The sequence below is a fragment of the Ambystoma mexicanum genome, chromosome 11 (genome assembly GCF_040938575.1).
Source record: "Ambystoma mexicanum isolate Mex_15411 chromosome 11, UKY_AmexF1_1, whole genome shotgun sequence".
In the NCBI taxonomy this organism is placed as follows: Eukaryota; Metazoa; Chordata; class Amphibia; order Caudata; family Ambystomatidae; genus Ambystoma; species Ambystoma mexicanum.
Window position 1 is genome coordinate 975219839 of NC_090934.1, and position 25996 is coordinate 975245834.

Here is a 25996-nt window from a genome sequence, read left to right on the forward strand (position 1 = left end):
CACAGGCCATGTGTCCGTGTGGGTCTACATTTTATATAGACAGATACAGAATTTGTAGAACTTGATGCAGGACTCAAATCACATACTTAGTGCCAGTGTGCTGTTCCCTGCAGAAGGAGCTTCTGCCATAAACTGCCTTAGAAAGCCTAGTTTAAAAAAAGCACCATTTTCTTTAGAATGATGGCAACCAATTACAACAACGAATGTTCTGCTGCTTGGTTATTCAGGGAAGGCCATTTCATGTACTTCCATAAGTCTCTGCTTCAGTCTTCCTTTTGTTTCATCATAAACATTGTTTTTCAAATCGTGACTCGTATCAACTCTAGAAAATAAATAAAGTACAATAAATAGTATTCAAAATTTCGGGTTTTAAGATTACATTTTTTATTTAGAAGAATATCAAGTACACATGTGATTAAAACATTCAAGAACATCTCATGCATTTAAAAATTCTTATTTTCCATCTTTATATATAAGGAAATACATATTCTTCAACAGGTTTGGCACAGACCACTCGCTGTGAATTCTGCATGTGTATATGTGCAATACAGATTTTATTTAACTTTCTTACATGTTATTCAGCATAGTGGGGTAGCCTAAAGCAGATCGGAGGACAAATCATTGATTATAAATTTCAGAAATGTCTTATGTTCAACAGTTAAAAAAGATATACAGTCTGTATTCATACATATATTTAGATTTTAAAATAATAGGTTGTGAACATTTGCAAAAGGCCTTCTCACATATTCTGAGACAGCACAGTCTTCTGAAAGAAACATGTTGTAATTCAGATAAAGGCTGGCATACTAACACCAACTTCTAATCTAAAATCGCTTTCAGTCTCAGACTATTCCAAATTAAGCACCACCAACAGAAATGTAGGGACTTAAAAATGCCAAGGTGATCAGAAGTTGGATCCCCCTGTTAAAAATGAATGAATGATCAGAGCCTCATCGCATTACGTCAAGTACAGGTTAATTTTAAAGAGCATTCGGGAATATAATGAAATACTGATTTATCTGTGACTTTTCTTCCAACACATTTTCAAAAGGTGCTTCATTACAGATTCCAATCAATACATGAGTTTAGACAATTTGTCTAGAAAGCTGTCACATCTAAAGGACAACAGCTCTCAATTCAAATGATTACGTACAATCATGCATTGATACTCTTGAGAAACCAGTATGTAAAGCCATTTATAACATAGCAAACATTACATAAAATGTAGAAATATTTTCAAAACTAGGTTCAGATATATTTTTGGAAGCAAAAATATTCTTGCATTTCTATTGAACAAGTGCAAATCGTTCAGTGAATTTGAACATGCGTTCCCTCCATAAACTATGGTGAAGGTTTCATAGTTTATGCAAAAAAAAGTATTCATATAAAACAGATTATATTTTAAAATAGAAGTCCTAAAACCTAACTTCATTTCCATATTAACGGATATTCAAAGTTGATATTTAAATTTCTTTCATACAATCCCTCTTTTTAAATATCACAATGCAAGTAACTAGGAATTTAATTTCTCTTGTGACATTGTCACACAATGAGTCAAAACCAGTATCAATAAACACTAAAAGGTTATTGGTACAGTAAATAGGATGGAGCTAAATAGGTTACACAGACATTTATACAATGGGCACAAATGCATTTCTAGATTAACAAAAACCTATATATGTGTGAATAATTCTGCAATTTAATGATCAAAACTAGTTTTCATTTTCAGAAAATGGGCATTAACAAGGATTTGCCAAAATTGTCAAACTCTTATATTACACGCTACATTTAACAAAAGAAAGAAATTCACTGTGTTCAGCTCCTCTCCATAACTTGACCTTCTGTCATGATACCTATGCACGAGTGAAGGCATGTAAAATTGGGTTTTTAATCGGATGTGGAGTTGTTTTGGCTAAACTGGAGGTTAGTGGAAGACCATCTGAACAAGAACTGATATTCTGTTTATGTTTTCCTCCTGCATCACTTCATGCAGCAGACTGGATACAGGGTGGAAACGCAGAAATGTTTGCCTGGATAGCAATCTCATACATAAACACCAATTAAGACTGAATGGTGCTAGTTTAATTTGTGTTTGGTTACTTGTCAGAACCTCTTCCTTATTTCATAATAATTTGACAAAGTATAGTTATGTCATCTTATATTCAACAGGAAAACTATAATCTGACATTCTAAGTCTATTTTCCACCAATGAACAAATATAACCAAATCAGTTTCCATTCCATAGATTCTGGTGGTGTATATATGCAGAAGTGTAAATGATTAACTGACTTGGCTTGTATAGATTGGCATGGTTGTATAACAAAGACGTATCCAAGGCCGGTATAGGTGTGTGACTCAGGAGATTCTTCCATGTCTGGCCTTCGTGCGATTGCGCAGACATGACCAAGTTTGATCCGATTGTCGGATTACACAGATATGATCAATTGTGACCTGTGTGCATCACTGAGAAGACATTTCTAGTTTGTAACTAAGCAGATGTGACAGTCTGGTCTTGGAGTGAAAGTGAGCAGAGGTGTGTCAGTCTCCGTACAGTTTTGTCAATGCTACAGGATCCAAAGTGTAAATTAACTATTTTGGCAACAATCCCCCATCCCATATATCATAATCCCAGTCATCACTCTGTCTCATTGAACTACCTAAATACAATCATACCGAAGTTTCGTGAAGTGTGCGATCTTGTGAACAAAGTGGCAAAAGGGAAATTCAACATGAAAAGTATACCCTTTTACGGTCATGTAAGAGACTAGTGTGTTGGCTAAGGCCTCAAGCCCACCTAAATCTCTTTAATGGTTTCCACTGTGCAGCATTTCATTTCTCCAACTATGCTTCTAACTCAACCATCTACATTCATTGATGACATGCTGCCCGAGTTTGAGTATATGTCAATGTTTCTGATGTAATTTAGTAGCAACATACCCAGTTTCCTCTTTTTCTTGAAGAAGCATGGTCAGAAATCACTCACCCCTGGTCCAAGTGAGTGACAGAATAACGTTTCATGCCAAGAGGAATGAAGGGACAACAATGAAATGACAGAATCTTTACAGTAGTTTTAGACATAGGTTTTTACCAATTTCTGTTCAAAATTGTGCCCGTATATCCAAGCGTAATTTGAGTTCTTATGAGAAGAGCACTGTCAGCTAATCACTTCTGGCACAAGCTTCCATGAAGATATGTAGTTGCAGATTTTAATACAGTGTATTGTTTTTAGAATAAATGTCTTAAAATAGTTCTACAATTCCCAAATAACGGTTTTGCCTTTATGAGGGGTTTTCATATGTCTCTGTATAAAAGGAAAGCTGCCACAAAATATATTATTTTGTGGCTATCTGTTTAAAGACGAGAGAAGCAATTGGCAAATGATTAAATATGTGTAAAATATCATTTGTTTGTAAAACTAGCAGCAAATAATATGCCCAGGAAAATGGTTTCCCCATTAACCTTCTTATCCAAGGATAAGAAATGCATTGCTGTCACAGGGTGCATTCAGCACATGTTTCTCTTGCAGTTAAAACATGATTTGCATTGCTTTTTGCCTCCAACTTTTAGCCTTTTAGGTCTTAATGATTCCTCGCTATAAACTTTGTTTTGTTTTGCCACAGAGCCATGCATATTTATATCCCAATAGGGTGGACAGTAAGTCATATACCATCCCACTCCTCTCACCCCAAGAAACCTGGCAATCTATGCTCTGAGGAGTAGGCATACCTACATGTTTAAGTGAAAGATTCAACCTACCCTTTGTAGATTTTTGGTTACCCAAAAGTTGATGGTTTAATGTACAAGGAGTCCTCTTCAGTAAGCAATGAGAAATCGGCCAAATATGAAGGCGGATTTGGTAGCATAGAGGAGCTAGAGGACAGGGCAGTAGAAATTATTTTACATCAACTATAGTTTAGCAACACTAGTGTTTAAGCTTTTTTGACATTTTAATAGTGTAAATGAACATTGTTTCAATCCTGAAAAACAGAGATGAGTCACAAGAGGAAAGTGTATTCCCAAAATTACTTCCCTGCCTATCCGGTAAAACAACCGATTGTTGATCATCCAGCTCTACTCCTTCGCTGCAGGAATTATCATACATTTAAGCAGCCTCGATTCAAGTTGAACAGATTTGGTGGCACCAGTTTTCCAGCACTGGCCCTCAGAGAATGGAATGCACTTCCATTTGCAATAAGAACTATCAACTACCTGACAAGCTTCAAGAAAGCAGACAAAACACACCTGTTCTGTCAAAAAATTGGTTGAAGATTCTGGACTTCGCTGTATTTCTGGTTGTTTTGTCTGTTCCCGTTATGTGTGCACCCTGAGGCTTATTGCGCGTAACAAGAAATAAAATAAATATGACTAATTAACACAGACGTACATGGCACACAGCTCAGAGTATTAAACAGTACGTTAGCAATCTTTTCGCTCAACCCTGCATAGCTGGAACACCAAGGATGAAGCTGCAAGCCATGTGACGCTGTGCCTGTGTGCAGCATGGGCAAGATCCCCAGGCTACCCCAACAATGTTACACATGGTGGGCAGGGTCCTATCACATTACCACCACAGATGCCCCTGCCCATTTCAGATAATTGTGAAGGGCAATCCTGCAAAGATGGCCATGCCTGTTCCTTCAGCTCACGGGTGCCGAAATCGTATATAAAAGGACAGGGGGGAAAAAGGGGGCGGGGGCTTGAACCAGGAGAAAGAATGCGAGAAATCCATCTGTCATATCCAAAGGGCTCCACACTCATACAGCTTAGACTGGTTAGGTTAAGGGAATCCTTTCAAGGGCAGGTAGAGGGAAGAGCACCCAAGGGGAGGGGTGAACCAAGTGCCAGACTTGTAAGTCACCCCGAGGTGTGGGGCTGTAAGCCATCCTGCATCTGAGCTGCCAGAAGAATCACACCTAAGTTTCCTTACCCCAGGAGAGAGGCTGAAAGGCAGGGCTAAAACCATGTAAAATGCAGGATCTGTGCAGAAGGCTATGGGAGTCATGGGGAAGGGTTAATTAAGAGAGGGATGGAATCTGGAGACTGGAGGAAAGCCACTGGAGCCAGTGGAGGTAGGCTGTGTAAGAAGGAGGCAAGAGACTCCAGGCGATACCCAGGAGACTGAGGGCAGAAAATAGACACGGTAGCATGGAATTAACAGAACCAAAGTCCTGAGGGAAACAAGGCCCCAGGGGACTGACCAGAGGAAGAGCCAGAAGCATGGGAGGAGAAAAACAAAGAGGGTTGGGGGGGAAAGCCCAGAGGGCTGGAAGGAAAAAAGCCAAGAGGGCTGGGAAGAAAAAAGGCCTGGAAGGAAAAAGGTGTAGAGGCCTGTGGAACAGAAGGCCCAGGGGGTTGGGAGGAAAAATGCCCAGAGGGCTGTGAAGAGTTATCAGATCAAGTGCCATGGAAAAGGAAATTGAAGGTGATAGAGGAAGGAGATTGTGGAAGAGTTGTTGGAGGAGTAGAGTAAAATAGGGAAAGAGAAGGAAGAGATGGTAGAGTACAGTAGTGAGGAGATGATGGGTGACCCAAAGAAACCAGGGGATGGAGGAACATGTTTGTGGTGAGGCATCCAGGAGGGGAGAAGGTCAGAGCAAAGTGGGAGAAAGTGGAAAGTCCAGACTAGGACCTTGTGGGGACAACATTGAGGTGAGATGCCGTGGGTGAGATTGAGACTGAAGTAGGTGGCTGGAGAACCAGGGCCCTCAGGGGAGGAAGAGGCTAAGAGGTCTAGGGAGTACCCTAATCAGACCTTAGGGCAGCCTTAAGTCTCCCTGTCGTTTGGTTGGTTGAGGGGCAGCTCCACCATGACCCCACCAATAGAGCCCAGTACAGAGCCGAGACTCGACAGGAGGCTCACCCTCATGTAAGACCATAGAATAAGGTTGAGGAAACCCCTCAAACCCCAAACTGAGAAAAAACCCGAGAAAGACCCCAGGAAGCTTATAGAAGAAGGGAGACGCAAGCCCTTAAACAAGAGTTCGAGAACTGAGTGACAGAGACCATGAAAAGACCATAGTGTTTTCATACGGGGGATTCACGCAGCATTATAGAATTGTTAATGAGGTGAATATCTATCTTGTAGATTGGGTGTAATTTACTTGTACGTAAAATACACATTTTAAGTTGATACAACTGTTTTGGGTGCAATATTTCCTTTTGAAAATCAGCCTTAAGATCTGTACCTCAAATACCAGAGCCTGAGAAATAAACTATCTTTGGCAAGATACATGTACTTATAAAAATATATGCAGTGAAATTAGATGTGTGATGTACAATGTTTTCCTAGCGTGCAAACTCAAAACTGAGCAGTTGCAGTGGCGAAAAAAAGAGAACGAATGTTAAGACTTTAATCCTTCCACCAAATAACTTCTATGAATTAAATCCTCTTCAAAATTTCTATTGCATTTTCTCTTTTATCAAATAGTGGCAAAAAGATTGCAAATACAGTATTCTACTTATCTACTATCCAATCAATGCTCAAGATATAAAAGAGTGACATGAACCAATAACATCATCACAAATGTTTACTTGGAGGAGCACTAAATACTTTGTTATACTTCCATTATATATATGTATTATATGTGTAAACAATTATTGCTTTATTTGTTTTTAAAACCTTTTTTGTCTCACATTTGCAAAGCCATTTCCACATTTTCAAAATGGACAAGTTCAAAAATCCCAGGTGACGTTCACAATGAAAAAGGAATCATGAAAACATGACGAGCGCAACAGACTATTCCTGGGTGAACATCTCAGAATCAGCTCCACAAGCCCATCGAACTTTCTTCCTGCAATTCAAGGAAGTTTGAGTAGGTTCTAGAACCACTGAGACGCTCTTCAAACCTTCAGACATCGCCCTGCAAGTGTTGAACTGCAAGGGAAGGTTAAGGTAGCTGGAGAGGGGCGAGGTGAATACAGGTAAACATAGGCACGGCAACCTCACGGGTAACAATTGTGCAGGAGGAAAGGTCAATGGGTTAATGGACTTCCTGCAAGCATTCATGTGCAACCAGAATATTATACATTCAATTGCAGGCAAGGTGTGCACTGCCCTTCATCGTTTTGAAGTCAGAGTACCATGAGCAACCTCTTTCTGATGACTATATGCAAACAGATTTCCTCCCCCAGCACATTCTGATTCTTGTGGTATGAGCAAAGTCGGTGCAGGGCCCACAGACCCATTTGGGAACCACATGCTACGAGAGAGATTTTTTCCTTAGCCCTCAAATCAGTTTTTTTTAAAGGAATTGCATGTGGCTAGTCTGTGCCTGCAGAAGGTGAAATCTACTGAAATTAATGGTGCTGCACTTGTTGCCAGAATTACGATGGCTTCTGAATGGTAAAATGCTCCGCCCTCCCTTCAGACATTGACGCATGTGATGTTTGCAGCTGGCTGGTCAGTTAATTCACTGTGGTATCCTAACAAAGAGTAATGGGAATGCACATGAGCAGGCATTACCAGCCTTCACAGATTTCCTTGGCAAAGTACGTCTGATGGCCGTTCTATGGTCCCAATAGGATGTCACCTCTGACTCTACAAAAGAAACAGTACCAGCTTTAAGGCCAGTTAGAAGCGGTGCTCTGTTTTGCAGTCAATCGAAGCAAAGTCAAACATGGGCACTTAAGCCACAGTTTTTAAAGCCATGGCTTGCAAAAACTAGATTACGAGGTGATGTTTGACCTTGCTTATAACAAGCCAAGCTGTCCGGTCATTTGGTCGACAGAAAATTGGTCGACAGATAAATGGTCGACACAATTTGGTCTAAAGACAAATGGTCGAATTTTTTTTTATTTATATATATATATATATATTTTCAGGTTTTCATTTAGGAAAAAAAAGGGTTTTTAAGCAAAAAAAGGGGGTTGGGCCCCCCCCCAAAAAAAGTGAAAATACCGAATTTCCAGCCATCGAACGACCTCACACATTTTAGCTAGAAATTCCTTCAAAGCCCATGAGGTTCAACATGGTTCGAACTTGCCAACAATCCAAAGATTAACATTTAGCTCAAATCAGTACGTCAATAACTACCACTGTCTGAAGCATCAAATAGTTACGTAGTAGCATTGCTAAATCAGCTATTGTTGCTTATGAATGAATACCCTTTATTGTGAGTGTCTGTGTTCGGCAATTTCAATATTTTGCCATCCAATCTTTTTCTTATAAAAAATAGCAAGAGTATACCTGTGAGAACTATGCCTTTTAGGTTTTAAAGATGTACTTTAATTTTAAGGGAAAATGTGTGCATCTGTCTGTCTATGAGATTGTTACCCATTTAGAGTGAATTATAAGCCAATTATGTACCCATGTTTGCATGTTCGGCATTAGGACAAATTACTCGTTCATTTCCGGTCTAGAGGATTGCTATCTAGAAGAAAGTTGGCAAACATGTGAAGGGTAACATAAAAGGCCATTCTATCAACACTGCGGCCATCAGGTGTAAGCCAGTTCACTTCAATCTGGGCATGCTTACATTCATAAGAGTGGAAATGGCTCCCATGTCATGAGCAACCACTCATGGGGTCCTCACCAGTTCACTCCAGCGTCGGAATGGGCAGGACTTTGCATTGTCCTATCTCATCGAACCCGCGCGCAGCCCTGTGCTGTAGTCAAGTGCGCGGGGCCCTCTGTAGCGAGAATGGAAAGGAATCAAAATGAGTTGCTTTCCTGGATGGGTCATTCCACTGAAAGTGCATCTTTAACCGATGGATCTCGTATCGAAATCCATGGATTCCAACTTACAAGTCCATAAATAATATTACAATGTATTAAATAATTTGTACCATGAACTGATTCTATACACCCCCCTAAATGCGGCTTTGTAAGAATGTAGGCACCATGCATAATATTGGGTGTAATGCCACATCAGGTTCGTCGCACGGGATGCCACATAGACACAGGCTTCCGCAAGGTTGCTAGCATCTGGTTCCAGTGGGTCATGCCCATTCCGTTGACTGTCGGCCCAATAATGACATGACCGATATTTTCTGTTCTTCCATCTTCGCAGCATTCTGCTACTGTTATCCTAAGTGACAGTTCCTGAAAAACATGCAGAAAAACACGGTTTTAAAGCGATTCACAAAAAATAAAACTGCTACTTTACACTGGACAATCTATGCCTCTTTGACAAATGTGTTTACTGATCAGTCTTTACACATAATTATGCACATTACACAGACTATTGCTTATTTACTTTTTTTTTATCTCGCACATTAATGTAATGGAGACAGTGCAAATAGCAGTGGCTGGTACAAACCCCAATAACATAACTAAAGAGACCAATGTAAAAAGTAGAATAGTTAATAGCAGTGCAGCGACACCCAGAGGATTATACCAAGACATTTAGAGTCTGAGGGGTGGCTCGGGTGGCTCGTAGGGGTAATAATGGTAATTTTGATTATAACTTCTGGATCATGGGTGCTGAGCTCATTATACAAAACATTGTGCCTCATTACGAGTTTGGTGGTATCCTGCCAGTAAATCCAATGGCATACCGGAGGAAAGCTCAGTGGCAACGTGCTTGCCTTGGAAGCAAGACGACCCGAAGCAACACAGGTTCACTCCCCGGGTCCGCGCTTAGAAACCTCTGGGTGTGTAAGCACGTTATAAATATGCAACTAAGACAACAACAAAAAAAATTAGGTAACAGCGCCTCGATGCCCCTGGGCTGTGTGAGCGCTTTAAAAATGTAAATAAATAAAATATGACCAAACTGTGTTACCGTTACCGGTCCTAGGTCCGGCGGTATTATCGCTGGATTACCAGTGTCGGCAATGGTTGTAAATCCCCATTCTATGGAGTCCCATTGGACTCCATTGGGGTAGCGGGGGAGGATTTGCCAGTATCACTGGTGCCAGTAATGGAGATTTTTGTCGGTAAATTGCCTGGCTTACCTCTAGCTCTTAGCTGCCCCACTGGCCAACTAGTGCCAGTATGTGGTAATACCAGCATGCTAATACTGCACCGGCCAATTTATAATGAGGCTTGCCTTCACTGGGGCTGTCCAGAGTTATCTAATGCATAGCCACTTCTGAATGTCTTACTTTCCCTTTCTTTCACTGAACCAGTTACACCATATGTCACGTAGAGATGAAAACATTTCCTTCAAGAACAAATGCGCACAAATTGCCTAGCCAACAGTTTTGGCTTCTGTATAGGCATTTGTTAGGTCAGGGTAAATTCAACAGACCAGCTAAATGGTAATGGGAGGTACTGATCTGGTGCCTGGCTTCATTTATGTATGGTGTTTTTTTTCCCATTTACAAACAAGAAATGCAGAGTGCAGAGGGACACTATTTTAAAACAGTAAACAATACAATAGAAAAAGGAGTGCGACCTTTAAATGACTTATTTAAAACTGATGGAGCCCATGTCTGATGCACATGGAAAACTGCAACAGGGGCCTGGTGTTTTGTTCTGCCCAACATCTGGAAAATGTTGCCATGCCATTTCAATTAAAGCACAGCATTGTAAATAAAAATGATGAAAAAATCTAATGTCCAACTATCAGAATCCTTACCCTTTTTACAAAGGGAAATAACTTGAAAATTGGCAATTTTTTTCACATCTGTAGTGTGCACCCCATTCAGAACATGGGACGGCTGAAAACTGAACGTGAATGATTCTCTAACAGCAATAGACTTACCAAGTACATTGTTGTGTTGCATATAAATGTTTGGAGGAGAAATGGAAGTGATGCAACTGTGAATAAAGGTTTGCACGCTTTAAACTCACCCGAAATAAATACATGCAGAACTCGCAAAATGTGCTAGTCCACTCGTATTGGCAAGGATATTTTATGAAGGGCGAATATCACTTGCATGGTACCTGAACTGGATGTTTGAAACCTTTGACATTTACTGCAAACATCCTTGGTTTGCATTAAATGTCAAATAAATGTTTCACTGTGCATGGCTGGCCTTTAGATGGCAGCATTGTAACAAATAACCAAATATGAAGTGTGCTTATGGTGACATGTACCATTTTACAGAAAACACTAGTAAATATTTTATCATCTGTCATCATGGGGCAATGCATTTCTCTTAGGCAGAGTACATAAAGTAAGGAACTCACCCTGCAGGCTTAGTGGGATTTTTAAGAATTTGCAAGGCCTGACATGTATTTGGCATTATTCACATGGATTTTTTGTATTGCAAATAACATGGTCTTTAAATGAACTTTGCCTAAACTTGTTCAAGTGAATCTCATGACAAGGTCATTGAACTCGCATTGCACTCGAAAGTAAGAGCTGGGGAGGTCCGGATAGTCTCCACAACCATCAATCTGGATTCGGAGCATCCAGAGGCAAGGAAACTGATTTTCTGAACATCTGTGAAGAATTGCTTGCATCTCTGGACTCTAACTCTCCAGCTTTCCTCATCCTACTCGATCTTTCCTCTGCCTTTGACAACCACTATCCTCATAAAACGACTCCATGATACCCTTAGTATCTCAGAGAGGACACTGGACTGGCTGACCTTCTTCCTAATGGGCCGGTTGTCCCCAAGTCATTATGGGCACCTTCTCCTCACTGACTTCCTTCTCCACCTGTGGTGTCCCCAGGGCTCAAACCTCTCTCCCTGGCTCATCCGGAACTCCTCATCTCTTTCTTCTCCGCCAACTTCCAATGCTACACAGATGACGCACAATTCTTTTTCAAACTTCCTTCGGACCCTCTTGGATCCTCCATCATCCCGACTGCATATCTGCCATCCAGTCCTGGTGCACTTGTAACAATCTCTGCCACAATGCCAGCAAGACTGAGATTGTTCCCATTGGGACCCCTACTCCCTCTTTTTCCCCCTCACAATGGCCTTCCTCTATGGGTTCACCCCCTGCTCCTTCATCTGAAGCCAGAAACCTGTCATCTTCAACTCCTCTCTCTCCTTCTTCCCTCACACTCAGGACATTGCCAAGAAGTCCCACTTTTAACTCTTCCTTCTTAAAGGAATCCTCCCCTTTCTCACTTTCCCCCAGAAGCTCAACGTCGCCCGAGCCCTGTTTCTCTCTAGGCTTGCCTATTGCAACTGCCTGCTCCTTAATCTATTATTCCACTCTACGACCCTGCCAGATAATCCAGAATAGGTCAGGGAGACTTATCATTGGCCTTAAGCACAGGGACCACATCTCTCCTGCCCTAAAAACCCTTCACTGGCTCCCGGTTGCTGCATGGATTAAATTCAAACCCCTCCACATCATCCACAAGTCTGTCTGGGGCAGAGGCCCATGCTATCTGCAACTTTCTCTCACTAAATACTCTCCCTCTAGACCTCTATGTTCCTCTGGCACCAGTGCCAAACAGAGGGCCGGAGGCCGTTCTTTCTTCAGTTGGCTCCCTCCTATGAAGCAGCATTCCCCTTCCTCTTTGTCATGAGCAAGACTTCCTAAAATTCTGGAAGCTCCTCAAGACTTTCCTCATCACCTCCTCCTTCCCTTCTTCTCTCCCCTGCTGATTTCAGAGTTGCTGAGATTGGCTGTCATCCTCTAAGGCTGCACTCATCTACCGAATGCGGCTCCTGGCTGCATAGCACTTACCCACATTATGCATTTTATATGCTGCTCACCCACGAGCACGGACATTCCAGCACTTAACCCCACATCCACTTCCCCTCTTCTTCACTGCACTTGCACATTCTGAATACTCACAAGGCATAGTAGGTTTGTTATCTCCACTGTATTTTGTTGTTTCTATACATTCACCCTCTCTGTTGCCCTGTGGGCACTTTGAAACAGAATTGACTTGCTGTGTAAGTGCCTAACAAACTCACAATAAAAACATTATGATGCAGCCATCTGGCAGTTCAGTGCCTGTTTTAAATGGGCCACACCCCATGAAGAGGTGCTCATATTAAGAAAAATACCCAACAAATATATCCAAATAAATTCCCAGAAAATGCATAAATGATAGTCTCCTTAGCTAGTTCACTCTAAGAAGTGGTCACATGTGGTGGGAGGCCTGGTTTCATAGTTAATATAGCTGAAGAGCTTTGTACCATTATGTTTTGACATTTAGCCTTTAGCTTGGCCATTCAGCACATCTGTGCATGACAAATAGAAGACTTTTACAAAGGGGCCCTGTCATCTGGTCACATGAATCATTCTTTTGAAATGGAACCTCCATGTGCTGGGCAGAAACAAAACTTATCTGCACTTTATATTTTATTATCATGACAGAATACAATTTTTGATGTAACAAATGGTCTAGCGAAAAAAATCAAAACTGTTCTGAAATTGGGCTAGCAAGACCATTAAAAGAGACTAAAAACATGACATATTAAAATCTATCCATTATTAATATAAATGTTATCATTTTGACAATGTTATTGTATGCGCTATAGAAACAAGAGACACGCCTACACTATGCAGGCTCACTCTGCGAGTTTGAAGAAGTCAGCGTTAATGAAAGGAAAACCTCGTATCAAGAGGTATGAAAGAGCATATGAAGTCCAAACTGTCCAGAACCAAGCCTGCCACATGGACCTATCAAATGACGGGAAATATTCTCTGGGAGTGTCAACGTGATAAGCAAACCAATGGGAAGACTCTTCCAATCAAAAATGATAACAATTGATGCTCTCTGGGAAAATGGAGAACCTATTTAAGTTCAAACCAACTAAAAATAGCGGGCACTCCGTGAATGCTGAAGGTCTGCAAACGGGGAATCTTCACCCAAATGGATGAGTGCTGAAGTGTAGGAATGGGAGAAGAGTCACGGGGGGGGATTGACTGCACAGAATGCTGTAGCATTTTTGATGCAAATGTTCCTCACTTTTTCACTATATTCAAAGCCAACTGGGAATGGATTTAATCTAGAACTGGTAGCATTATTGTGCAAGATGTGCAGTGTCTTAACTATAGCCAAGCAAATTCACCCTCATGGCTGAACAGGTGTCGTCAGAGACTGAGGCTATGAACCAATGCACAACTTTTCATAGCCTTATTGTAGATTAATGAATTATGACCTGTGAAGACCTTCGTCATTATAGAGGTACACTTTCATTATCCTAGTGAGGCGAAAGTGGACCACTTCCATTTCCAAGAAAATGGTGCAATTTTACATGAATATTCAAGCATCACCAATGACCTTGCTCAAACGGGGAGCACCCTGTATTAGATAGACCTGATCTGCGAAGCAAAGGGGAGGTGGGATACTTAGTATACTTTCCGAAAAAAACATAAAATGATATTCTAAGTGGTGTAAACGAACCAATATGCTCTGTGCTCTAAAATAAAAGCATAACTCCTCTAAACACCATAGTTTGTATTTTATGTACATGCATATGCACTCAAAGCCAACAGCACCACATATGGACATGGGAACACAACATCAATGGAGTAATGCATATCAAGTGCAATATAGAACTGATGTTGATTTTCTCCGTGAAACATTCCTCTGATACCAACACTTGTCATTATTGGAGAAAAGAAAGTGAATTAAACGGTTTATGATTTAAGGAAAATAGTGAACAGACTGGTCAACAAGCGGCAATGCTCAAATGGAACTATATATTATTTCAGAGAAATAAATATAGAGATTTTCCAGCATGACCCCAGCATAAATTTAGAGGATGACCTCTGGTTTGATTTTTTTAGGTCAGTAAAATAGAACCTTTGCTCGAAAGGCAGCCTGATTCTTGTCCCAGAATGGCCCGTTGGGATAGTTGCTATACGGGGTGTTAAATAAACGGGCAGAATATAAAAAGACTGTATTCAAAGAATATTCGACAGATAGGCATTTGCCAGGCATTGACACCATATGCCCAGATAAATACACAATTTCCAGCTGTTGCAATGTTATGGCCTGGTAGTGTAATGGCATAATGGCAGTAGCTGGCAATGGCCTCTCACATGCCTACACAACAGCCTAACTGTTGGCTTTGCCAGTGCCTGTTAACCAATGAAGCAGACAGGAAACAGCAGGCCTGTGCATGGTAGTGCTGAGCTGCAGTCTCAGACGGGTATTAGAAAGGGCTGTGCTGCAGACCGAGAAGGTATGTGAAAAAAGTTGAGTGCACATTTCCACTGGTGGACTTCAATACAGTTATGGCTGCCCTGTGGGAAGGGCTGGCCTGCAGGTGTGGCAGGTATGCAAATCGGGCTGTGCAGAAGAATGCCTGAAAATATCACAAGCAAACACTGTCCAATTGTTGACTTTTAAAAAAAAGTGTCTATTTATTTATTGAAATTACAGGTAAAGCAATGCATGTTTGATACAAAAATGCTTACACCAATTTTAACATTGATTTGGAGAGCGGCCAATCAGTGTCCTTAACTTCAGAAAGAGGAGAAGTAGGAGGTTGGATTTAAATAGTGATAGAGTCAGAGTAGTAAATAGAGGGGGAGGAAGAACATTCCATAGTAAGGGAGCGGGTGGAAACGACAAGGCGCGCAAGGGACAGAAGAGGTGGCAGGGAGGTGAGCAGTGGACGACCATAGGGAGCAAGGGGTGGGAGTAGGGTGTGAGATGTGCCGATAGGTGGGGTGGGGCATGTCTGTGTATAGTTTTGAAGATGAGAATGAGTTCAAAATGTGCCCTCTGTCTCATAGATAGCCAGCCTAACTGATGACAGGCTCGAGAGGTGGAGGTGAAGCAGGGAAGGTTGATGAATGTACGGACAGCAAAGTTGAGGTCTTTGTTGAGAGGTGAAAAAGCATAGTTGGCAAGGCCATAGAGATGACTGACACGGTAGTCTGTTCAAGAGAGTGCTAAAGAGGAGATTAGGTGCTTGGTGCTTGGCAGTGGTAAACGGGAGAAGATGTCTTATTTCTAAATTACAATAAAACCTGAAAGTAGCACACCAGTAAGAATTTAATTTTATTTATTTGTATTTATTTTGCATTTTTCAGGCGCTCATACAGCCCGGGGGCATCGAGGAGCTGTTACCGGAATATGACTTAGTTGCGTATTTATAACACGCTTAATACCCAGAGGTTTCTAAGCATGGACCCGGGGATCGAACCTGTGTTGCTTCGTGTCGTCTTGTTTCCAAGGCGAGCACGTTGCTGCTGAGCTATCCTCCCGGGACAAAATTAATCAATCAACACACACAAAATGGGTAGTTTGTTTCAGGCTCAGATATAATACTGCCATCCACAATATTGCTCAGCACCTGACCCATTTATAAATGTTGGTATACAAGTGCTCTTTTTCCCTACCATGTATTTAAAACAGGTAAATGGTAAAAGTCACTCAACTACATTAAGCGACCTTTGTAATCTTTTTTGATTGTAACATGTATTAAGTGATATATGTAACCCTCTAAGATATACAACCTGTAACCGAATGCCTTTCTACTAGCGCCCAGATACCCACGGGTCAGGTGCGCTCTACAAATAAAATAAATAAACAAACTATTGGAAGATCAATACAGTGCACATTTTCCTCTGAGCCCTACATCCTCTGGTGACTAAGAGCCATCCCTTGTTTGTTTGTTTGTTTATTACATTTATAAGGCACACCAGACCCGAAAGTAGCAGGGCACCGAAGGATATGCGAAGCTTATGCATATTGCATATTGTACAGACAGTAAATGACACATCGAATTATGCAGGTAATCCAAAATACAGGCTTAAGTCATACAAAAGGCAAAGTTAATTAAATCAAATCTTAGTGCTTACATATGTACACAAATATATACAGTTAACAAGTATCAAATATACAATCTAGCAACAGTCGGGCTAGCGTAGCACAGGATCTAGCTAGATATCAGCCAGGTTGAGGTGGGTGATGAGGTTTTTTCTAAATCCGGAATAGGGGAGGTCAGCTCTCAACTGGTATGGTAGGGAGTTCCAAAGTTTGGCAGCCTTAACAGGGAAGCTATTGCCGCCAATCTTAGAGGTTTTAAATATAGGTACTACCAGACAGTTTATGTTGATGGATCTAGATGGTCTGCTAGAGGTTCTTCTAGAAATTCTGTCAATTAAGTAACTCAGTGCCACATTGTGATGTGCCTTGTTAGTCAGGGAGGCGATTTTTAGTAGTATTTTGTTATGGGTGGATAGCCATTTGTGTTGGCGTCTGATGGCAGATATATGCACTCTTTTATTGATGCCTAGAGCGGCTCTAATGGCGTTATTTTGTAATATTTGGAGTAGTTTTGTTAGCACTACTGTATAGGGCGTTGCAGTAGTCTAGCCTTGAAAGAATTAGTGCTTTGGCCCGTATAAGGCAATTGTCGTTGGAGAGGAAAGGTCTGCCTGCTCTAATCATCTTACAGGTGTAGGCTGTGGTGGACGCCAGGGAATTTAGTTGTTTGGTGAAGGAGATGGTTGCATCGAGGTAGAAGCCCAAGGTTTTTACCTCTTTAGAGACAATGGTATTATTGCCATCGTTAATGAAGGAGGCATAATCAGGCCCCAGTTTGGAGATATTAGAGGGAGAGCCGAGAATTATCAGCTCTGTCTTGTCATCATTCAGGCATAGTCCGTGTGTGGCCATCCATGCCTGAATGATGAGACAGATTCTATTTACCAAGGCCAGGTCCCTACCATGATCCCCGGAAAGAGGGAGGAGAATCTGAGTGTCATCTGCATAGTTAGTGTAGGTGACACCTAGAAGGTCCAGATCATCGAACAGTGGCTTGGTAAATATATTATATGGATCGGGGACACGCAAGAGCCCTGAGGGAGCCCCTTACAAGCAGGCCACCTTTCTCTGTCCCATGCAGAGTCCTTTCGTCTCAAAAGTGGCACCACAGACCTTCCAGGGCAAACATGATGGCTGTTCAGAAAATCCCTTGCGCTGTCTATAGCCCAGACTGCCTCTATGCATTGTGACAAATTATAATTGTTCAAAAATAGGTTTACCCTCAATCCTGCCAATGGGCAGATATACAGCAGATCCGTCTGTCGACACCAGCCAGATGCCAACAAGTCAACTTGAGGTACCCACTGCACTCAAAATGGACCAATGCACATGTAGCCATGCTAGGGGAGACCACATCAAGGAACGATACAGGTAAATGAAGGGCAAACGAACACACTGAAAAAAGGACTAAGCCGCCTGCTGTGCTGCACAAAACTCCATTACAAACAAATAAGAAGGTGAATGCACATATGAACGTATGGATGGCTGTGACATAATATTCTTAGAATTAAACAAGAGCACCAATAGCAAGTGAGCATCCAAGCACAGGTGTCTATATTGTACATTCCCAATTGAAAATACATTCTTACAGAATGAGATGCTCAGCATCCAGAGGGCCAGTGGCAGCGGGTGCGCTGGTAGACAGATGGACAAAACTGCCCAGTAATTGAAGGGAGGGCTAGATGTGCACAGTAGAAATGATGAGACCCTTTCAGCATCATTTCAGACATTGCGGGAACACTGGAAAATATACCTTGTACGTAGTCGGTTTCCATTTAAATTAAAAAAAAAGCTTTAAAAAAGCACTTCTTCCTGCAAAATGGCTGGATCAGCCCTTTCATCTAGGACTTGAATGGCGATGATCCAAAAGGTACCTGACAACAAGTGCAGAGGAAACGATGCAACATGGGCACCCATGACCACATTCTATTTTGCTCTAGACATTATGACATTGGAGGGTCGAGAACCTGGATTGAAATATGCGCTTTAATGAAGGCTAGGGGGGGGGGGGGGGGCTAATAGGTTTGGATACCATTACGACCCAACCACTTCAACCCTTTCAATCAATAGCGACGTTTGCGAAGGAGGGTGTACTCACTCTGTCTCCCATCACTTATGAGAAGATCTCAAAAGCTGGGGTCACAGCAGTGTCACTAGAAACCTGAGGACACTATGGTTGCGATTCCCAGGGCGTGTGCGGCTTGTACGTTCAAAGAGTTGTCTACACATCAGTTTGGTCATCAAGAGAAGGCACACAAAACAGGGAGCAGCAAAGTCCTGATGCAATGAGAGACTGATCTATACAAGGGGACTCCTCAAAACCCATGAACTATTGTACAGTCAGCATCATCACTTCATACGAGAGAAGTACTAAAACAAAAGGTTTTACAATAGGAATTCTCTCAAACTGAATCTAGGTTCATTCAGTGCAAAATGCATGTGGTAAACCGATTAAATGGTTCTATGCAGTTAATCACAACAATTCCGGTTTTTGCAAACACATAGGGTATATAACAGAACGTTCTACTGTGTCATGTTACACTATAGCCCTTTGCAGAATCGTGAGCAGGGTGTCCATTTAAACCAGGCAGAGATAATGCTGAAATATCAGAATCTTAGGGTAGACTACATACACCAGCCACTTTAACCCCTTTGCTGGGGCATTGCTATAAAAGAAGTGGCAAGCTTTCCAGTGCTCTAATGCTATATTTAAGACCTTGGGATAGACCCTACATTTTGGAACAAGGCACACATGTTTAGGTAACGGAACAAGGGACATATGTTTAAGTAACGGAACAGTGTATCCGCTCTATCGAGGTAGAGAAAACAAAGACCTCCTTCTGGAGATACTGTTCTAAAAAGCCATCTCGCTGCAGACCCAAGCTATTAAGCTGGATCGTAAATATGAACGATTATGCCCAACACCCGTCCTTACATTTTATGAGGGTAAAATTGTCCCAAAGCTTACATACGGTCTTGTACTCTATGGGAGCTAGCCAACTAAAACAAGACAACCATAAAAAACAGCAAATACAAGTCAACACATCTCCATAGAGATGGAAAGAGACCCATATTTATTTTATTTATATGTAGGGAAGAACAATGCTCTTTTGATCGTGAAGTACAACAGATATCAGATTTAACCGGAATGAGCTACTTAGAATGGGGCGAGTTTGAGTGACATTCCGATGACATTGTGATGGGGAGTAAATAGGGACAATTCATGGGTGAACTTACATAGATTAAGGACAATCAACATTATACGTTTTTCAGTGCAGGTAGGTGGTACAGCAAGCTATGTCAGGGATGTGAACATGATGGGAGAAGTGCTTGGATGGAGGCAGATAAAAGTGAGGAACAGAGGCAGGTTAGAGGCAAAGTAAAAGTGTTAGTGCAAAGGCAGATGAAAGGTAGGTTAAGAGTAGAACTCTGAGGCGAGGAGGAAGGCTTCAATCTGGCTTTGAACATGGGTGTGGACTGTGTCAGATGTCCGGGGGAAGAGAATTTCATTCAAGTGGAGCAAGAAAAGAGAAAGAGCTGAAGCCAGGGCAAGTACAGGGAGGATAGTGGAGGAGGCACAGTGGATATTCCTAGAAGGTTTATTGAGTTGGATAGAGGATAAATACAGTGGTACCTTACCATGGATAGATTTGTGAACCAGGAGAAGACATTTAAATCTTGCCCTGTTTTGCATCATCAGCCATCCAGCCTGGTGAGGAAGTAGGCGTGAAGTGAGGGAGTTCAAAGAGAGCCCTGGAAGCAAAGTTAATGATCTTATCGAGAGGACAGAAAGCATAATTGCAGAGACCTAAGAGGATGCTGGCACAGTATTTCAGTTTAGATAAAACAAGAGTGGTTAAGAGATGCTTGGCGGTGTTGAAAGGTAGGAGGTGCCAGATATCTAATTTTTAGAAAGTTGAGATGAGCCACTTTTGCAGTTTTGGAGATGAAAGTAGAGAAGGTGTGAGACAAGTCATGGATGATGTCTAGGTTTCTAGCTGAAGAGGAGTAGGAGAGGGTTCCATTTGTGAACTGAAATGCAGGGGAGAAGATGAGAGAGAGTATTTGGCAGGGAAGAAGAGCACCTCTATTTCGGAAGAGTTTAACACAGAGTGCAAAGCCATCCAATATTTAATGGCAGAGAGACAGTTGGACATTTTGATAGATCGACCAGAGAAGAGTTCAGGAAAAGTGAAGATTTGGGTGTCATCCATGAAGAGTTGGTATAAGAATCAAAATGAGATTAGTGCCAGAAATATTGACTTTACTTTCTCCAGTTTCCAACTCTACGTAGCGACAAAATGGGGAGAGGGTCTTTAACTCCTTTAGCAAGCAATTGGCTTTTGTGCATGCATGGGATTGACATCTGACAGGCACTGCTATAATGGTACTCCTGGTGCTAGCAAAGCACCTGGAAAGGGTACAAGTAGCTGAGCATATGATAGAAGTGCCTGAAAAACGCCTACAAATGAATACCTATACATATGCTAAAACTGTTAGCTTTGCCAATGCTTGTTTTAAACAGGACTCAAGAGAATCGGTCTGGGTAAACCCGAGTACCTACTAAAATTATCAAGCTTAATGGGCTCAGGCATCCCGATTTGCTCTAATAGAAATAATTTACTGCTGATTTTTACAGATATTGATCGGGTTGCTTTCCCGGACAGGAATCATCCTGAAACTACCATTATTCACTTTAATTCCAACCTGGTGAAGGATCTAGTTCATTCTAGAAGATCATGTCTACAAGCCCTTGGCTTTGTGAATGTTGAAGATGGCGGAGATGTAGGACCTCGGGTGGGGGCGTCGTCGAATTATGGCACATCCATCTAAGCAGGGGGTGCAAACAGTTGTGAATGCTGAAATGCTGAAATTCATGCGTACGGCAATAACATTGACTGTATTAACTTGAACATCGGAGACCATAAAAACAGTGAATCTGTGCTAGGAGAGTTCAGGTGTGCAGTTGGTTAACAAAACTTCATTTCAAACCTATATCTAAATGGAAAAGACCACATGTCCATTTATCTCAACTGATGTGTGAGGAGAAAAAATTCAATTCTACTCACTAGGACGTAATATACATAAATATTTTGTATTCATATGTTAACATTATATCAAAACATATATAAAATGTATACAATTCTAAAATTCAACAATTCATCAAAAAGTACCTTGAGCAGTGCAAATCTAGAATTGGTTAATAAAAATATAACCTATCTGATTGGAAACCATGTGAAACATATCTCAAAATAAGAATAACTCAGGCATACTTCATTCAAACACAGTCAAACATTCTCACTTTCTCAGTTTTAATATATTCAAATTTAAACAATATAAAAAAAATATAAAATAAATGTCTAAAATGTAATCACAATTCATTATCATTCAGAATAGTGAAATATTAGCATATCAACAACTTTCTGAAATTTAAATCGTTACTACTGTTGTGATATGATTTGATTAACAATGATATACAAAACAAAATAGTTTTCCCCACCCAACATGTTTCTTAAATTCATCAGGGGTCAAGTATATCCAGAGTATTCAAACCAGAGATATTTTTCTATGTAGACCGACGGACAACAACAAGAACTCTCCTGTGGGTAAAACACAAAAACACGTTCAATCAGGCTCTAATGCACTAGTGTACTGATCGAAATATGCTAACTTCATACTATTAATGAATAAAGTGCACATATATAGAGGGAAATAAAGCCTCTATAGTATCATCTTCTGAACAGAAGGGGTCACTATTACCAAACAGTAACGTGACTAGGAGACCAGCTCAATTGGTCAGATCCTAAAATACCACCACTATTGTGATCACCGCAAGACTTAACCAAACCACCAAGACTATACAGTTATGTTACACGCACCATAAGAGTAGTGTTAGTTTATTCTTAACTACTATTGTAACATACAATTGGGAAAATGAAGAAAGATCACTCTGTTATAACCATGTCACCCAAATGTGGCTCAATGTTAGCAAAAACACCTAGTGATAGGTAGTGAGGTAATGTGGTGTCATACTTCACCCAAATATATAGGGAACTCGCAGCTCAAAGAGAGATTCCAATTCTGTCAGATTTTCATTTCACGTCTTGAGGTTTATTAACATTCATAAAAGTAGACTCAGGATAGGAGGTGATTTGCCATCACCACCCAATCCCTATGTCCAAGTGCTAAAACTATCAAGACCTGCAAAGGAGTTGTCAGAACACCTTTTACTCCTGAATTTGTATTGGACAGTAAATTCATCAAGGGAAGTCAAATTTGTGCATTCTGTTATGAGCATTATAGATAAAACAGTGATGGAATGGGAACATGCTAAGGTGATGCAGTGTGGGGATTTGAACATTCATCTCTTTAATGAGAATGCTATACCTAGATCTGAGTCAGAATGAAAAGACAGGACTCTGGAATGGTTCCTTGAAACTAGGGCAAGAGATATACACATGTTCAATGGGCAGTCCTGTGGGGACACAGCTGGGTCCTGCACCTGGGGCTTTGGGCAAAGAAGATCTTGCCTTGATTATTACTTCATCGCTGGGCCTCTTAAATCTCAAGTAGATCAATTGAAAATTGTCCCCCACCCTAAGTGCGATCAGGATCTAGTAGCCCTACGAATGATTAAACAAGAAAACCCAAAAGTGAGGCAAATAATCAACCCAATACAAGCGACCTGGGCTGGAAACAGGTTAAGGATATGCAAGAAAGATATTTTCCCAATACGTGCACTATATGAAAAGTCAGTTAAACGGTACCATACTTCTGTTGAGTATAATTGGATTTTAAAACAATTTACTGACCAAACTAAAAAGACCGTGATTTATGGGCCTCGAACTCTGGAAGATCAGATCCCCGGCAAACAGGGTTTGTAAAGGGGGTTGGCACTGGCGTGAATCTCTTCATTCTTGGAATTCTCAAACAAGAAGCTTTAAGAGCTGCCAGTTGTGTACATATGGCATCAATGGAATTAGAACAAGCGTTTGCCTGCGTCAACAGATCCAAACTGTGGCCAAAATTAAGAAAGTGGCAGTGCCCATCTGAACTGTTAAACGCCATTCGAGCCTTGTATTCAGCAACATTAATTCAGATAAGGCTTACATCTACTGGTGTCCTATCAGAGAAAATCACAATTTCTAGAGGCCTAAAGCAGGGTTTTGGGCTGGCATCAATCTTGTTTAATTTATTCTGATTTGAGTACATCCCAGTGCGAAGCGAGAGCCTTTCCCCTGCAAAGATGAATTGAGTACAAACTCCCTGGATAATTTATGCAGACATCATATTCATGGACTTCATGCAAGTAAACCTTAGAGGCGGATTGAATGCTTTACAAATTATTTAAAGCAAAATGACAAAGATCAGTGTCAGTAAGTCAAAAGTCCTGAATATGATGTCTGTATTAAAGAAACCAATGAAAGATCAAGCATGGTGTTTTCGAAGTATGAAAATTGAAGTTGTACAGACATTTGGTATACTTGGGTGTCGTAATTAATATAAATATTGACAACCAGTCACATTATTTCTCGCTTCGAGCAAAAACCACAAGACTAGCGGCCCAAGGCATGAAAATTCATCGCTGCTATTGCAAATTCTCCCTTGCATCCGTTAGCCTTTTATCGTCAAAAGGCTGTGTCAATCTTGACCTATGGCTTAGAGGGGATGCTTAGTCTTCCCTGGAAAGTATGTGCCCTTCTAGAAGGCCAATTGTGGTGAAAAGCCCTCAGGGCTCTAGCAATCTCAACTATCCGACATGAGCTCAGATTACAGTCCCTTGAATCCATCGCTCTGTGGAAGACCATGTTCTACAGAAAATGCAAGGTGGCTGAAGGAACAAGTTACTTACCTGTAACTGTTGTTCTCCAGCATGGGTCTGGCATGGATTCACATGCTCATGAATATTCCCCGTCGTCAGGCCGGGAATCCTCGGTATAGAAAAAATCAGTATCAGTTTCGTTTCTGATCTGTCTTTCTCAGTAGTAACCAATCACTGGTCTCTGGGTCATACTGCCCCCAGCCAATGACTGCCCTCTCCATAAGCCCCGCCCCTGGCAGCCATCCTGAGATTTGGTAGCACGTGAAGTGGCAGTATGACCAAGTGAAGAGCCGCAGAGGGGTAGGCGGGAGAGTTCGCATGTGAATCCATGCCAGACCCATGCTGGAGAACAACAGTTACAGGTAAGTAACTTGTTCCTTCTCCAGCATGGGGTCTGGCATAGATTCATATGCTCATGAATATAAGAATACATAGCAGTATACACATGCACAACCAGGGGAGGTGGCAAAAGGCTCAATATCAAGCAATACAACAACTCATCATTAAGCAACTCTTACCTCCTCACCAGGCTCACCTTAGGCGAACGGGTTGCGCAGCACTGCCTGGCCGACTCTGGACTCCTCCCTGGAATCCCGGTCGACGCAGTAGAATCTCGTGAAGGTGTGCGTCGACCTCCATGTAGCAGCCCTGCAGATGTCGAGCAGGGGCACACCAGACAGGAACGCCGTAGTAGCAGCGATCGCTCTGGTCGAATGGGCTCTCGGATGGCCGGGCAGCGGTCAGTTTGCCAACCGGTGACAGTGCATGATGCAGCCGGAGAGCCACCTGGAAATGGAAGTCTTCGAGAGAGCCTTCCCTTGATTCACAGGTCCAAAGTTCACAAACAGCTGTGATGTCTTCCCGAACCTCCTTGTGCGGTCCATTTAGAACTTCAGCGCTCTAGCTACATCTAGCGAGTGCAGAGCCCTCTCAGCCGGCGATGAAGGCGACGGGAAGAAAACTGGCAACACCAAGGGCTCGTTGAGGTGGAAGTCCGACGGCACCTTGGGCATGAAGGAGGGGTGCGTCCTCAGCACCACCCTTGTGTCGTGAAAAAGAATGGAGGCTTGCAAGACAGGGCCTGGATCTCTCCCACTCGTTGTGCAGAGGTGATGGCTACGAGGAATGCTGTCTTCCACGATAGAAACTTCAACTGCACTGAATGCATAGGCTCGAATGGGGCCCCCATGAGCCTAGTTAGTACCCACGCCGGGGCAGGGGCCCGTTGAGCTCCCACGTCGGGGCAGGGGCCTTCACCGCCGGGAATGATCGGAACAGTCCTTTCATAAATTCCTTCACCAGACGATGAGACCACAAGGACGCCCGTCCTGTAGTTCTGGTGTAACGTGAGACGGCAGCCAGATGTACCTTGATGGAAGCGTGAGATAGGCCAGCCTTGGCCAAAGACAGTAGGTACGGCAATACTTGAGGGGCTTTAATCCGCAGAGGGTTAATCTTCTGTGCCCGTCACCAGACCGAGAACCTCTTCCATTTGTGTCTGTAGCACTTGAGAGTTGAGGATGCCCTGGCCTTTGCAAGAACCTCTGCAGTCGGCCGGGATGTCGTATCCTCCAAACTCTAGTGCTGC

The 25996-nt window shown here is 42.0% G+C and overlaps 1 protein-coding gene across 3 annotated transcripts in view; it reads right to left on the bottom strand.

The window, feature by feature from the left end:
- Window positions 1–360: 360 nt before the first annotated feature.
- Window positions 361–25996, bottom strand: part of SYT12 (synaptotagmin 12) — a 1146553-nt gene continuing 1120917 nt past the window's right edge. For all 3 annotated transcript variants that reach the window (XM_069624132.1, XM_069624130.1, XM_069624131.1), the window contains one exon: window positions 361–9040. In XM_069624132.1, coding sequence (XP_069480233.1) covers window positions 8867–9040 — 174 coding nt within the window. In that variant the 3' untranslated portion in view covers window positions 361–8866. The remainder of the gene's footprint in view (window positions 9041–25996) is intronic.